Below are 12,979 nucleotides of genomic sequence, written 5' to 3' on the forward strand. Positions count from 1 at the left end.
AGCCAACATTCTTATTCAGATAATAGTTACACGTCACGATGCCAAAGTGAAATTATACAAATAGAACACTTCTTTAATTGTATGGCAAGCCGAATGTAGTATTCTTAATTTAATTGGCCTGACGATATATCATTATGCAGATAAAATGGTCACATGGTTTGAAAGCTAAGAGAGTGCGATTACTGCAGACTGGAGAATCAAATAAAAATCGAATAGCAATTCGATCAAACGACTTTGACGGCTATTAGCTTTCATTGTTTCTGCTACATGCTCTATCGAGCTGCATGTAAATGCTGTCCATGTAATGCTAACACTCGATGCCTGTCACTCTCCAAACATGCTTCACTGAATGTAGTCGGACTGCCTCATGGCGGTAAGTAGATGTTTATGGTATACTTCTACCATCACTGACCATGGGCTGTGAACGGACTAACAATGTTTAGATGGACCCTATCTATCCCTTCAATGTTTTCTGTCTCGGAATTATTTCTTTAGTACAAGTAGTAGGACATTCATTTGTGTGTGTGCGTGTGTGTGTGTGTGCGCGCACGCGCGTGCATAATGTGGGCTATTGCTTTCCAAAACTTAATTTCTGTATTCGTATATTGTAACAAATGTTGCGTGGGCTTGTAATGGTATTTTGTTGAATGTCCATAATCACCGTAAAACTTTGGTAGAATTCCTTAAGCAGACTTTGTGAGGATGAAGCGTGCAGTGCCTTTTTGAATCTCAGAAGTTTGTGACATCTGATCTTATATAGATAAGGAAACTAGTCCGTACAAATCGTATGACAAATCAGGCATTCTTGAACAGGAAAGCAAAGGTGAAACGGATGTTTCTTAATATTGAGCGACTAGAATGTACGTGTTTTCGTCATTGTTTTCTCGTTTGTTGTCACAATTACCTGTATGCAGACGATACACATAATGTTGGAAACACATTGATAATGAAAATCTTGTCACAAACCTTTTCTTCCAGTCAAGAGTTCTTTTTTTTTTGCGTGTTTGTTCGTTTTCAAGGGGTGTTCCACTTTCTACTCATGACATGCTTTTCGTTGTGATATCTCTCGTCATTCAATGTGTTTTTACAGTAATTACGAGATTCGGCGTATGGCTGGTCTTTTTCTTAGGCAGGGCTCCACACTAACTTTTATTTTGGGTGGCCCAAAGGCAAACATCCGACCTTTTTTGGTGGCCCGATCAGGCCACCACATTCTTCATTTCTGAAATTTTGGTGGCCCGACGTGCGTTTTGGTGGCCCCGGGCCACCGTTAGTGTCGAGCCCTGTCTTAGGGGACATAAAAATATAAAAATCATACCGTCTTCCCAAGGACATAAAATATGTCATCACCTACTGAAGCTATGTAACATTCCTCGCTGGGGCGATGAAATATATCCACTATCATGGTTATCGTCGATCTAATGAATTTCGATATCCCCTTCAAACTCAGTCAATATCGTGCAAATATGGGCCAACAACATAAAAAGTATTTCAGCTGCTGTGACGGTATCTAGCAACAAGAACAATAACAACAGCTGCAACAAGACGAACACAATGTGGAATCAAGATGAAGTAAAGTGATGAACCATCGTCATTCGGAATGGAAACAACAAAGCGACAGCAAAGAAGAATATTGTCTCTATCCATAAAACATAATTTATGTTATTTTCCCACCTGTTGTCTTACAGTGAATCAGACAAGTCTCCGGCGACCGATGGGCTGGATGATGGCGAGAAAGGCGCCACGGAGAAGGAGTTTGAAGCCGACATCAACGCGCTGAAGACGTGGTACAGACGGGACGACAACAGCGAGCCGCCAGTCTACGTTCTTCAACCAATCAGGTAACGAGAAATGAAGCCTCTTGATATCCTCATACTTAGGAGGCTGCTTGTCTGCCTGTTGATAGTGATGTGATGCCGGGATATCGAGCGGGTGTGCGAGGCAACATTAATGATATTGATGGTATACATCCAGTCGCACACGGCACACTTTCACAAATTCAAGTCGGTACTTATTTTGGGTAATTGTTATGTTAAAGGTTTTTTTTTCGGTATATATTTATGGAGTCACAAACAATGGAGCAGAGAACAGATATATTGAAATTGGCCGAAGAATGTACAGTCACCAAAATGTAGAGTTTTATGAAGAATGAAGATGGTAATCATAGTTCTTGTTCTTCTAATTGAGGAACCGCCTCAATCGAAGACTGGTGAAGATTATGTAGCTATTTCGGTCTATAATAAGGGATTTTGAGAGCTTTGCGAGAGGATAGAATAATTTTTGCGGCAAAGCAGTGCCAGCAATGACAATGTAAAATAGGGCGTAGATGAGATGGGTGCTCTCATTGCCTCATGTTGAATCCGCCCATTAGTTAATTTATTATAATTGTACACAATCCGACTTGTTGTTTAAAAACTTTCATGCTGATATAGGCCTATCCATGCGAAAAACCTTTGTTTCATTCAGTAATATGGCAGCTTGACTCCTCTCAACTCGTCACCCGTCAAATCCATCATTAATTCATCATTATTAAAGCATTTCTACAAGTGAAGTGATGCGGAAAAAAATGTATTGTGGTTTCTACGCATGCGTCAACTTGTGATGACGTCATTCCTCTCACAGCTCCCAGTTCCGCGAGGTACTCAGCAACGATAAGCAGAGACGACTGCGAGCGAAGAACCAGTGGATCATCATGTACAAGCGCCTCGTCAGGTGCATGGCCAAGTACGCTGATAGGAGCGTGTCGGACAAGAAGCGTGCCGAGGGTTACCTCCAAACAGGTAAGAATTAAACAATTAGGAGATACAGTGCACTCCGTTATAACGAATACGGTTATCACAAAATTCTCGTTCCAACGAAAAAAAGTTACGGTCCCAAAATTATCATCACCATGTCTTCATGTACCTTACTGTTCGGCTATAGGGAAATTTCGATACAATGTACACGTATAACGAAAGAAAACTGCCCGTCCCGAGGAATTCGTTAAAAAGGGAATCTTCTGTATTGTGAGGAAACACACCATGTTGGATAATGGAAACAGCTGCCTCACACATGTTCAGAACACCATTTTTGGGGGCCTAATTATATAGCGTCGTCTTTAGCTTTCGCGTCGCAGATCTAAAGCTCGCTAATAAGAAGGAGAGTGGTCCGATGTGGGGGGGGGGGGGGGGTAGTGTAGGGGAGGTTATATAATTAACTATGTGACTCAATGTGAAAGGCTAGCTGACCTAATTTTACAATCTGAATACTCTTGCATTGTACTTCTATTATTAAAACCATGTATAAGTATGGTATTATTCAATATCATCGATGTATCTTAGATTCAAATGTTGGATCCTTCATCACCCTTTGTCTAATGATACAGTGACGGAGCGTGAGCTGGATCAGGCCGTGTTTTCGGCCAGCCCGAGCCAGCGGGGACGAGTGGTATGCTTCGTACGCCAAGTCAAGGACATGCGAAAGAACCTGCAGGACTTCTCCGCCAAGGACTACATCGACATGCACAACCTCAAGCCCGAGGTGGATGTAGCCAAATTTGACAGGGTCGAGGATCTCCGGAACGTCCGGGTCCCCCAGAATGTGAGGCTACGTAACTGTTGTGACGTCAAGGAAGGAAAAAAAAAATAAAACAAAAACAAACAAACAAAAGAAATATGAAAACACGGACGAATCTAAAGTAATTGTGAGTTGGACGCCGTCAGGAACGAGAAAATTAGTACATATATATGATATTCATGTTTGGAATGAAACGATTACGTCATCATGTAAAATGATCCTTGATTCCTCTATCTCTGGTGACTGCCGGCAGAGTTTGAACACGACCGTACAAATTGTGTTCCGGATGATTCAAGATGGCGCCATCTTATCATTTGACACAAAAACAAAAGTCGACCACAAGTTGTGTTTGTTTGGTATAGCTTATGAATGTGTGTCTGCGTATCTGCGTGTGTGTGTTGGGGGGGGGGGGGGTGATTATAAGGAAACTCTGTTGCTATAATGTGAAATGTATTTTCGCTTTGTCAGCGTAACCGAAGTATTTGGTTTATTTGGAATTTGTAATGGATGGGGACGCTCTTTATTCAAACGTGAGTTTGATCCCCTCCCTCCTCCCCCAATTGAGGAGGGGTAGGAGTTTAGTGATACCCTCCGCTAAGATGACATGAGGTAGAAATGTATACACCCATGATACATACATCATATGGCTCTACCTGACTATTGAAGTCAAATCTCTCGGGACTGAATAACAGCAGCTTCGACTAAGGAGAAATTCACAAGAGATAGAAAGTAGAAAATAATGACGAAGGGAATGCTAAAGAACATCGACTCGGGCTAAATTCAACTCTTGCAAGGGTTACTGTATGAGTATTATCCAGGATCGACATTAGCGGTGGCCCGGAGGCACGATACCGGCCCACTGCCTTTGAAAAGAAAATATGTTTTAGTGGCCCGATTGGGCCACCGAAGGAAAAGTTATATAGTGCCATGTCTTGTACACTCTCGGTTCGGTTTGGTTTTGTGGTCGTTAACAGATTGGCTCCAATAATGTGCGCGAGTACAGCGTCCGATGGCACAAGGACGGTATCAGCCCGCAGGCCGACCGAAGCCACGCCCACTACCTGGACGGTCTGGCCAACGACTTCTACGAGGCGATGAAGACGCGACTTGAGCGAGCCATGGTCGACCACGTCGCCGTCACTGCCGCGACGTCCTACAAGCTGTACGAGGAGGTAGCGCAACATGTCAACTTCGTACAGGAGAAGTAAGGATGACATATTAAAATTGTCGTAACACTCATTGAACGATCGATCAGTAAACTTCACATTTTATTATAACAGAGTTCTAAGATGATAAATGAGCCTTGCAAAAGTCAAAAAAATTGTCAAAGTTGAAGGTAAATTCTACCCGATGAATATGGAACATGTGTGTTTTTATGATTTTTTTTTTTGAATCTCGACGGAAGAATTTCATGAATTTGAAACATGCGTTTATTCTATTGTCTAAGTCGACATTCAGATAAATCGAAAGATTTGTCCGGTTCCTTTGGCTACGACTTATCCAAGGTTGACTGTATAGTATATTTGTAATAGGCCCTATGGATATGACAATAAGATAAACATATTGATTCATTATGTTATTCGTTTTTCAACAACTATATACACGTGTACATGCATATATGCATGGTAGAGAAGAAAAAAAGGACACGCCAGTCTTCCAAAATATTAATTTAGCCAGGGATCCGTTTCATGAAAGTCTTATGACAGACTTTATGAAATGGATTTTACTTCTCTACATAGCTACATTATGAGCTGCTTTGGCCATTCTGAGACTTATGTAAAGATTTTTATGTGATGACTTCATGGAAAGGACCCCAGGTTAGTACTTGATATTCATGTGTATTACTGTCACTTTGCAGGGCGGGTACATTTTACGGCCGAAAGGAATGCCTTCAGCACATCAAGGACTACCTAGCGGGAAGCAGCAGTCAGCCACTGGTGGTCTGCGGGCTGCCCGGGTACGGCAAGACGGCACTTCTTGCTAAAGCATGTCAACTCACCGGGGCCTGGTTCAAAAGGTTTGGAGATACGACTCTATACTACATTCATTACTCCTTCGTTATGGCAAAAGGGTAACAAGGAACGAATATTAATTTCATTCATAGGAGCATCCTGTAACTATTACGTGTATTAACTACGATGTGATATATTAATAAAGAGAATACTAGTAATTATATTGGCCAAGTCGTGCCATAGTAGAATGAGTGTATCTCCTCAAATGTTGCGTCTTGATATCATATGTACGTCCATTCTAAAACAAAACAGACGAACAAGCAAGCAAACAAACGAACAAAAATAACAACAATAATATTGAAAGACCATGCAAATATTTCAGCATGTGATGATTCTCCACTTGCTTCATTTTCTTTACTAAAATATGAGAAGCAAACATTATGATTTCCTGTTTTCCACAACCCACCTATTTCAAGAACTGTTGGGATCCATCACTTCATTATTGTCATGTTTATTCTCACATCAAAATTCTATTTAATATAAACATTATCATCATAATTTTCATCTAGAATTACATAACGTTTGCTCACCACACATGTTTATCACCATTTGGCTTTTAATCTGCACCTAGGCTACTTACACTGCCTCTACTAACTTTCTTTTTCATGTGCTGTGTGGCCGCAGTGGGGATGTCGCAACAGTGGTACGGTTTGTCGGATTGACTGCGGACTCGGAAAACGTGCGCGCGCTGCTTCAAAGCGTGTGTCAGCAGATCGGTCACACGTACAGTATGGACCTCGCCACTGTACCAGAGGTAGGGCCTAATCCCTTTTCACGGTTTGTGAGCATGCATTTCATGTCAGTGCATTGGTTTTAGAATATTCCCAGATATTGCAGGTACATGATAGTGAACAGCCAGGGAGGGAGAAAGAAAGATCTTGCAGGGAGTTTTCAAGAATCGTAAAAAGGATGATTTTGGAAAGAGAATAGAGTATGAAAACAGAGAAAAAAAAATCTGTAATTATCTGCTTCAGATATTTATATGATATTGGATGGCCTTGAGATTAATACAAGGAAATATTGGACGAGCTATGCAGAAATATTGGAACAGTCGAAGACGAGTCCAATATTTTGCTTAGCGAGTCCAATATTTCCTGGTATTAATCGAAATAGGACATCCAATATGATCATTATTATCCTACAGAGGATTTTAGCAAAGAAGATTTTCACTTAAGTCCCTTTTACACTTTCACGGATTGCATCACGGATAACCACGGATCGTCGGTCCGGGATCATCCGTATTGTTTCCGGCATGACCGTGTTGACTCCGTGAAGTCATCCGGCATTACCCTTTATCATCCGGCATGTCCGCTGAAAAAATTGAGCTTGCTTAATTTTTCATCCCGGACATCACGGATGAAAATCAATACAAACTCTTCCTTGTTGGCACCGTCTACTCCGTGTTGCATCCGTATTCCTTCCTTGTAGGCACCGGCTGCTCCGTGTTGCCTCCGTGAAGACATCGGGACGTCCGTATTAGCATCGGCTCCATCCGGGATGAGAAATTCGTGTATTTTGCCAATACAAGCTCAGAAAGTCAATTGAATTTGCTCACATCTTCCCCCATCAATACAGCCAATCGACTCCTCTTACTGTTAGTAGGTCTATATCGCATGAGAAGCTTCAGTGACCGACACACATCTTCCTGCTGTTTCTTTTTTTGTCTTTTGATTTGTCTTAGTTTGTTTTGCTTTGTTTATGTTGCGATGTTCCCGCAAAATGAGAGTTTGCAACAAGAGATTTGCCTGATGTAGGCTGTTGTAGATTTTCTGGTGTGCTTGTTATTAGCTCTGGAGGTATGTTGCCCGAGAATGATAAAGTATCAAAAGCAAAAGTAAATGTCATTTGTTAACGTTTTAGGGATATCCGTGTAAAGACCGCAAAGGGACCAAGTTGCATCCGTGCTCTTCCTTGATATCCGTGTTAGCTCCGTATCGTTTCCGCTGTGGTCCGCGTTCATTCTTTGTCTGTCCGTGTAGACACCGTACTTGTCCTTGTAGCTTCCGTACTTGTCCGTGTAGACACCCAGTTGGGATCGTATTCACACCGGCATTGAGAGGAAATTCGATTTTTTGCATGCCGGAACACCACGGATGACGATCCGTGGTCATCCGTGAAGCAATCCGTGAAAGTGTAAAAGGGGCTTTACCCTTTCTGTCTCCGAGTGCTGTATGGTCTCCTACTGTACTTGATCTTGACATGGGGTATGGTACCGGTACACTCTTCAGTGCAAGTTAATCTACTTCATTCCCTGCTAAAACAGTGATCTATATATCCATGGTAGCCGTCATGTTACTGTTAGGCCGAGATCTAGCTAATTTAGACCAGAATTAGATGTTCTTGTATCCGAGATCTTAGACACAATTCACGTCACATCTACCGTAGATCGTGAAAGATTTACTTTGTACTGTATGGCCTACTATACTGTACTTAGTAACACATTATGCATGTAAATGCAAGCGGCGGCGGTCGGCTACATGTACTGTATTTGTATATCGCGCGCGGGCTATCTAGCAGTATATATTAGATGGCTTAGACAGTTTCTGGTATGTGATTGGTCAAGAGCTCGTCACATGATACTGTTTGCGAGGATCGCAAATGTTATATTTTCCCAGCTCGTTATATTTCACCAACTGGTCAAATGAATATATTTCTTCCATGTGTGTCGCCCTCTTACGGTTGAAATAAGAACAATTACACCAATATAAGGGTGTGGGACCACATCGGTAACTGGGACGAGCAAACGATTACTATCGATTGCTGCAGTCTGGATCGATATGATCTATCCCCCCCCCCCCCCCCCCCCCCCCCCCCCCCACACACACACACGATGTACGTGAGAGAGTAGACGGCATGCACGGCGCGACGCGGAGTAGCGCCATGCGCTAGGCTTGCCTGGTTGGGGTAGCTACTGTACCGTACCGATGTACCGTTTACTACATGCACGTATCATTCGGCCCGCGAAGTTTGGATTCACACTTCCAAATGGAACCCCGTTTTGTCTATAAACGACGACGAGCTCGATAAGAATTTGGAGGATAAGGATTCTAACTCCACTAAACATCTCCTAAAACAAGCGAGTTAATAGTCTGTGAGACATTTCGTTCAGTTCAGTTCTTAGAACGAGGACAGTTCATTCATCTTTATTGACGTAACTTATTTAGACTAGGCCTACTACTAGTAGTCTAGATCTAACTGTTGGCCTATTCAACGTTACATCGAACAAGTGGAGGACTACAACACCGAGTAGACTGGTTTGCAAATCACTGTGTTTCTACAATGTTCATCTCTGCAACAGAGTAAAAAGGAGACTGATTTTGAAATTGCTGCAGATTCCTGATGACAGAAGGTAGGCCTAATGTTGTAATGTCTATACCGGTCCTGGCACAAGACAAATTGACTTAAAATCACGGGGAAGAAAAAGATGATGCACTAGGCATGGGGAGCCAATTTGATTCTAACGTTAGTTCTAAATTAGGCCTAACATTTAACAAACATTAGAATCTACTAGTAACTGTTAGGCTACCTGTACTACGAAACAAATGTCAAATGATAAAAATTGCCCAGTAGGCCATAACGTTCGGCCTAAGAGTAAAGTTAGAATTGTTTTGTGAGTAGACCCTAGAACATCTGCTGATATCTTTTGGACCTGAGCCTAACTTAACTATAAAGCGTCGTTACTGGACTTGAGCTTAACGTTAGTAGGGCCTACTGTCGTTAGAGGACATGAGCCTAGTCGCCGCTGTACAAAATCGCGACAGCGCGCACACAGCGTCTGGTCGGGCTAACATGAGCGTATAAACGGTTAGGCTATGCGTCGTCAGTGTAGGCTCTTCTGTAAAGCATAATCAAGGGCAAGGCCATCTAATATAACAGATATCGACTGGTAGGGGGTGGAATGTAACAATCTTTGGAACGCCAGGGAGTTATATTTTCCCTCGTGATCATATTTTCCCTCAGCGCTGCGCGCTTCGGGAAAATATAATCCCTTGGGAAAATATAACTCCCTGGCGGTCCAAAGAATGTTATATTCCACCCCGTACCAGTCAATATCTGTATAATAGCGCTGAGCTGATCAATCGTCGCCTGCACAAACAATGCAACTTGTTTTCATCAAACCTAAATTTAATTTCCTGGTATGAAAGTGATATTTTGAAAAATTGTATGCAAAACAATTTCAACTAATTGATATATGAAATTTGTTTGTATAAACACAGAATTTTAGAAGAAACGCTATTTTAGTTAATTCGTGATTGACCAATCACAGACGTTTTTACTTCATATTTCAGGTCATCTCGTATCATATCTCAGCCAGTCACGGTGCAGTTTATAAAAACTTTGGGAAATCCCCCTCTTGCCGTCCAATATTTTAAATATTGGTCGCCTCGGCAAAAAAATATTGGTCGATTTCAACAAACTTTCTAAGTGGGTCGGAGGTTATGAGGTGCGTCGACAAAATAACACTTGTATTTGTGCTCCAAAATCATCTGCATGGATAATAATATTCAGTAATATGATGTTGGACATGAAGCATGGGGGGGGGGGGGAGAGAGGCAGAGATAGAAAGAAAGAAGAAGATTATAATGAAGGAAAGTTCTGAAAGAACTAAAGATGAGAAGTGATGTTCTGAGTTTCGAGTGGCTTGCGTAGTACGCCACGGAAGGAATGTGTTTCAAGAATCATAATATCGGTGACATTCCGACCAAACAATGTTAAGATATTTGACATGGTCAAAACAATATATTTTTAGCAGTTTTGAAGATGTCGTGGTGTTGTTCAAAGTTGGGTAGATTTCTTGTTTTTCAAACTAAATGTTTTTGATGCTTTCATATCTACCATGTCTGCTCCCACGATTTCATTTCGCGCAGGACTACCACGCTCTGATCAATGACCTAGAAGGTCGTATCTCCGTGGCTACAGAAGACCGTCCTCTGGTCATCTACATCGACGGTCCCGACAAGCTCAGCAACGACCACAAGGCGAGGTCAATGACCTGGTTGCCTAGCAACCTTCCTCCAAACGTGAAGGTGGTTCTGTCTTGCACGACCTTGCCTGAGGAGAAAACGGACAGCTTCAAAGCACTGAAGGTAAAAACCAAGTTGTCACCGAACCCAACCGGACACTGAGCTGCAGTACTAGACAGTTTCCATTCATTAATAGACTCGTATCTCTGCTAGCTCATATTTGTATTATGTTTTCATTCAAATACTCGTCGGAATGCACACCCCAAGATAGTTTTGGATTAAAAAAGTGTTGTCGATATAAGACAACAGTAACTCTAAGTTGTATGTGTTAGACAGTTTTTCTAAAAAAGAAAATAACACAGGACAATTGTTACGGATAAACATGATCACGTAGTGTCTACACGTTTTCTTAGCCCCACACACGACGTAGTTTTTAAGGAAACAGTGAATGTAACATTGTTTATATGCATACTAGCTGTGCACATCTCTCCCGCCTTGAGCATTTCTTGAGTTACGTGCAAATCTACGTACGACTTCCACTTCAGTCAAATCGAATTTGGCAACGGTGTTTTCTTCCGCAAACTTTATGAAGACATTTGGAATCTCTTACCAGACTGATGTGATGATAACAATCAGATGAAAAAAAAAAGTCCAACAACAATGGAAATTATGATCAGAATATCAGTCATATCTACACTTCCGTCTCGAGGATCATACTAAACAAATGTAAACACCTTATGTAAGAATCTGAGTTTTGGATGGGATTCGAACCCTGATTACAAGTCCTTTATGCCACAGCGCCTACAAGAACGTGCATGTGCAATAAGCAGCTGAGTGACGTAGTGTGTCATCTTATATTCAATGTACTGTCCTTTTCAGTTGGATGTAAGTTAAATTGACGTACCGCTTTGAATCATGTGGATTTTTTTTTTTTAATGGTAATAAAGTAACCATGAGGTTGAAACATGTGTCTATCTTTCTCCATGTGTCGTACAGAAACAATGTCCTAACGCCGATTTCTACACCGTGCCCGAGCTGAGCCAATCAGAGGCAAGATACATAGCGCACTATCTGATCGGGCGAGCAGGGCGCCGCCTAACGGATGACCAGCACCAGGCTTTGATGAAGGCAATGGAGGAGAACTCGAATCCTCTCTATCTGCGACTGGCGTGCAACGAGGCGGTGAAGTGGAAGAGTTACACGGAGAAGAAGGGCGTTCACCTTGCGAGTGACCTCCGGAAGATGATCAATGGTAGGTCATGCGTGCATACTCCAAAGTTGAAGTTCTGAACGTCTTGATTTTTTGTCTGTTAGCTGCCTGAGCTTGCAACCCGGTTTTCAGGGCAGAGCTCCATGCCCGATATTTCATGTGCGTCACAGACTTCCTTGCTAGTAATAGGGGGCTTTAGATTTGCGGCGCGGACGTTTGAGACGACGATTACGGTGGACGTTCTCCTCTCTCTCTGCGTCGTGTTGAAAAGTAGCTTTAGATTACGTTGAGACGCAACCTATAATAAATAGAATGGCGCCCCCTTATTATGATCGGTGCATGAAGTAGCTCTCTACGTTATGAATTGAGCGGACGTAAAAATAGCCCAGAACTCGTAGTGGAAAACTCAGACGACGCAAGCTATAAGTAGATCGACTCAACGCGCGTTTTTGCGTATGCTCGGAGCAGAAATTCTCTGAACGTCCCAGTCGCAAAAATCTAAAAGCTCCCTAATTTCACGTGTTGCTCACCAACGGTGATTATGGTCACAAAGTGTCCTTTCTAACAGATTGTACTAGCCATGGGCGGAAATTCATGACCTGCGTTGATTGGTCTGTAAGTAGATTTACATCATCGATCTTAGTAATGAAGATGGCGGCGATCAGCACGCCAACCAGCAGCGCCCCCTTGAGTCCCGGGCCCCCAGTATACCTTTAAAGTTATTCTGAGTTATTCAATATTTACTAGTATAGTATTTTAATGCTCTACGTGAGTAATTATAATGCAGCAGTGTTAGCTTGCATAATTTTCGCTATATTCACTTTTAACTTTTAGGAATCTTGGCATCTCTAGAGAGCAAACACGGCGAGCCGCTGGTGAGGCGGGCTCTGGGCTACCTCACAGCCGCTCGGAGCGGGCTCTCGTGGTCGGAGCTCACCGATCTGCTCTCCTGCGATGAACATGCCATGAACGACATCGCTGCCCGCCACGCCCCCTCCCTACGCCGGTTGCCGCCCGCCCTCTGGTGTCGGCTCAAGGCGGACATGCGAAAGTACTTCCGGGTGTGGAAGGTGGACGGCGTGTGGGTGTGGAGATGGGCGGATCAGCAATTCAAGGAGGCGGCCACTGACAGGTGAGACTCCGCCCCTTTTTGTCAGTTTCTACTAAATGTTTTGTAGACTAGGTGATAACAGCTGTTTTATTCCTTTTCGAATGAAAGTTTGATAAAAATGTTTCTC

The 12,979-nt window shown here is 42.6% G+C and overlaps 1 protein-coding gene across 1 annotated transcript in view; it reads left to right on the forward strand.

Moving 5' to 3' along the window:
* The window catches only part of LOC140246663 (uncharacterized), a 49,526-nt gene that overhangs the window by 23,818 nt on the left and 12,729 nt on the right, over window positions 1–12,979 (forward strand). Inside the window, exons 9-17 of the mRNA XM_072326002.1 lie at window positions 1,689–1,841; window positions 2,623–2,780; window positions 3,365–3,579; window positions 4,530–4,759; window positions 5,414–5,572; window positions 6,192–6,321; window positions 10,436–10,654; window positions 11,528–11,783; window positions 12,576–12,873. Of these exons, the coding sequence (XP_072182103.1) occupies window positions 1,689–1,841; window positions 2,623–2,780; window positions 3,365–3,579; window positions 4,530–4,759; window positions 5,414–5,572; window positions 6,192–6,321; window positions 10,436–10,654; window positions 11,528–11,783; window positions 12,576–12,873 (1,818 nt within the window). The remainder of the gene's footprint in view (window positions 1–1,688; window positions 1,842–2,622; window positions 2,781–3,364; window positions 3,580–4,529; window positions 4,760–5,413; window positions 5,573–6,191; window positions 6,322–10,435; window positions 10,655–11,527; window positions 11,784–12,575; window positions 12,874–12,979) is intronic.

Source organism: Diadema setosum, chromosome 3, assembly GCF_964275005.1.
Source record: "Diadema setosum chromosome 3, eeDiaSeto1, whole genome shotgun sequence".
Classification (NCBI taxonomy): domain Eukaryota; kingdom Metazoa; phylum Echinodermata; class Echinoidea; order Diadematoida; family Diadematidae; genus Diadema; species Diadema setosum.